Consider the following 1,768-nt stretch of genomic DNA (forward strand, 5'->3'; position numbering starts at 1 on the left):
GCATTCCGCCTCAACAAAGTTGGTAAAATCGGTTAATTAACCAATTTTTACCGACTGAAAATTTTACCGAAACCGACAGTTACCGACAAAGTCAGTCGGTGTCGGTCGGTAATTCTCAGTTTGGGCTCGGCCTAGTTTTTGTGTTGGGCCTACTGGACATATCCAGTTTTGGGCCAAATTTTCTGATTTTTAGGTTAAAACTTTGATTGGTTTTGAATTTTATAATTTTTTGCGGTTAAAAATTTGATGGGCTTTCAATTTTACCATTGTTTGCTAATAAAACTTTGTCAAAGTTTTGAATTTTGTTATTTTTTCTGGGTATTAGCCTCTGGCCAGTTTACTTTGATAAAATTAAAAAAAAAAAAAAAAAAATCAAAGCTTTCAAATTTTTTTTTACAAGTAAAATTTCAATTATATAACAAAACTTAAATTTGATAGGATTGTGCAAAAATGATTTTTCCTCTATACAAAAGATTTGTTAAAACATCCAATACTTTTCAATCTATGAATCAAATAATAGAAGAATCAAACATAAACATAATAAGCCAAACAAATACCAAATAACAAGCAAACATATATATACATAATATTACATAATAAGCAAAAAAATTCCCCAACAGTTCTAGTCATTATAGCATCAATGAAATAATCAAATAATCAAATAGTCAATCAAACAATCAAGCAATCAAACAATCAAACAATCAAGCAATCAAGCAAGCATACAAACACAAATATGAACAGTTCAAAACATAAACTCATAAACAAGTTAAACAACTAAGTAGTCTAAATTCTAAAGTAAACCAACACATAAACTAATTTTACAAAGTAGTCTCAAAACACTAGTCTTTTCAAAAGATCATAATTAGTCCCAAGCTTCCCAAACAAGTCAGCAACAGCCCTAATAGCAGCCAATTAACCTTCAAAAGGCAAAGAAAAAAAAAATTATAAGGTTAATTCAAATATGATGCCAACAAGTGAATAACCAATTAATTAAACCAACTAAGAAAGTCAATAAAACCAACAAAAAAACACCATGTGAGAAAGCCTCAATCCTTAATCGGCCTCGTCAACGTTAATAATATTGGACATAATTTCTACCACAAGAAAAACAAGAAGAAAAAAAATTAGAAAACTTAGAAAATGGAATTGGAAACAATTAAATTATTCAATGAAAGAACCAATTAAGTATATTTGATAGTAAATAGGAAATATTAATACCTAAATCCAGCTTGTAGTTCTCGTTATCATCAACCTTAGACAAGAATGTGTCACGCAAACTAACGGGAGAAGATTTCAACCAATTTTGAGTACATACAAGTGCCTCAACTGTTTTTGGAGCCAAAGAACTCCTAAATAGATCAAGCACACGACTTCCGATGTTAAATACCAATTCTGAGGCAACTGTGGTAACTAGAATGGCCAACACATCCCGCGCTAGCTCGGAGAGGATCGGAAACTTTGTTGAATTAACTTTCCACCAATTCAAAATATCAAAGGTTGTACTTGGTGATTCAACATCCTCCAAATAATATTGCTCTATCTCAGTTTTACAATCCATCAAATTTCTTGTTGCTCGGAATGAATGAAACTCACTCAAGAAAGGGTCGTCGTCTAGGCACTCGGATGATGTTGAACCATGATAACGTGGAGCCTTTCGACTTTGTACCTCATCAACACTCATCATTGGCACATTTCCCCTAGTGCCCATATATTGGTCAAATATATTATTTATGTCCTCCTTCAATTTATCTACAAGATTTTTCGCCAT

General features: G+C 32.0%; 1 protein-coding gene across 1 annotated transcript; it reads right to left on the reverse strand.

Moving 5' to 3' along the window:
• Nucleotides 1-1,053: 1,053 nt before the first annotated feature.
• LOC148584221 (zinc finger BED domain-containing protein RICESLEEPER 2-like) lies at nucleotides 1,054-1,768 on the reverse strand. The gene is made up of 2 exons (XM_088518805.1): nucleotides 1,219-1,768; nucleotides 1,054-1,094 (listed from the first exon to the last, which is right to left on the reverse strand). Exons 1-2 carry the CDS (start codon nucleotides 1,766-1,768, stop codon nucleotides 1,054-1,056), a joined length of 591 nt encoding a protein of 196 aa, XP_088374931.1.

This window comes from Corylus avellana, chromosome 8 (assembly GCF_965113065.1).
Source record: "Corylus avellana chromosome 8, dhCorAvel1.hap1.2, whole genome shotgun sequence".
In the NCBI taxonomy this organism is placed as follows: domain Eukaryota; kingdom Viridiplantae; phylum Streptophyta; class Magnoliopsida; order Fagales; family Betulaceae; genus Corylus; species Corylus avellana.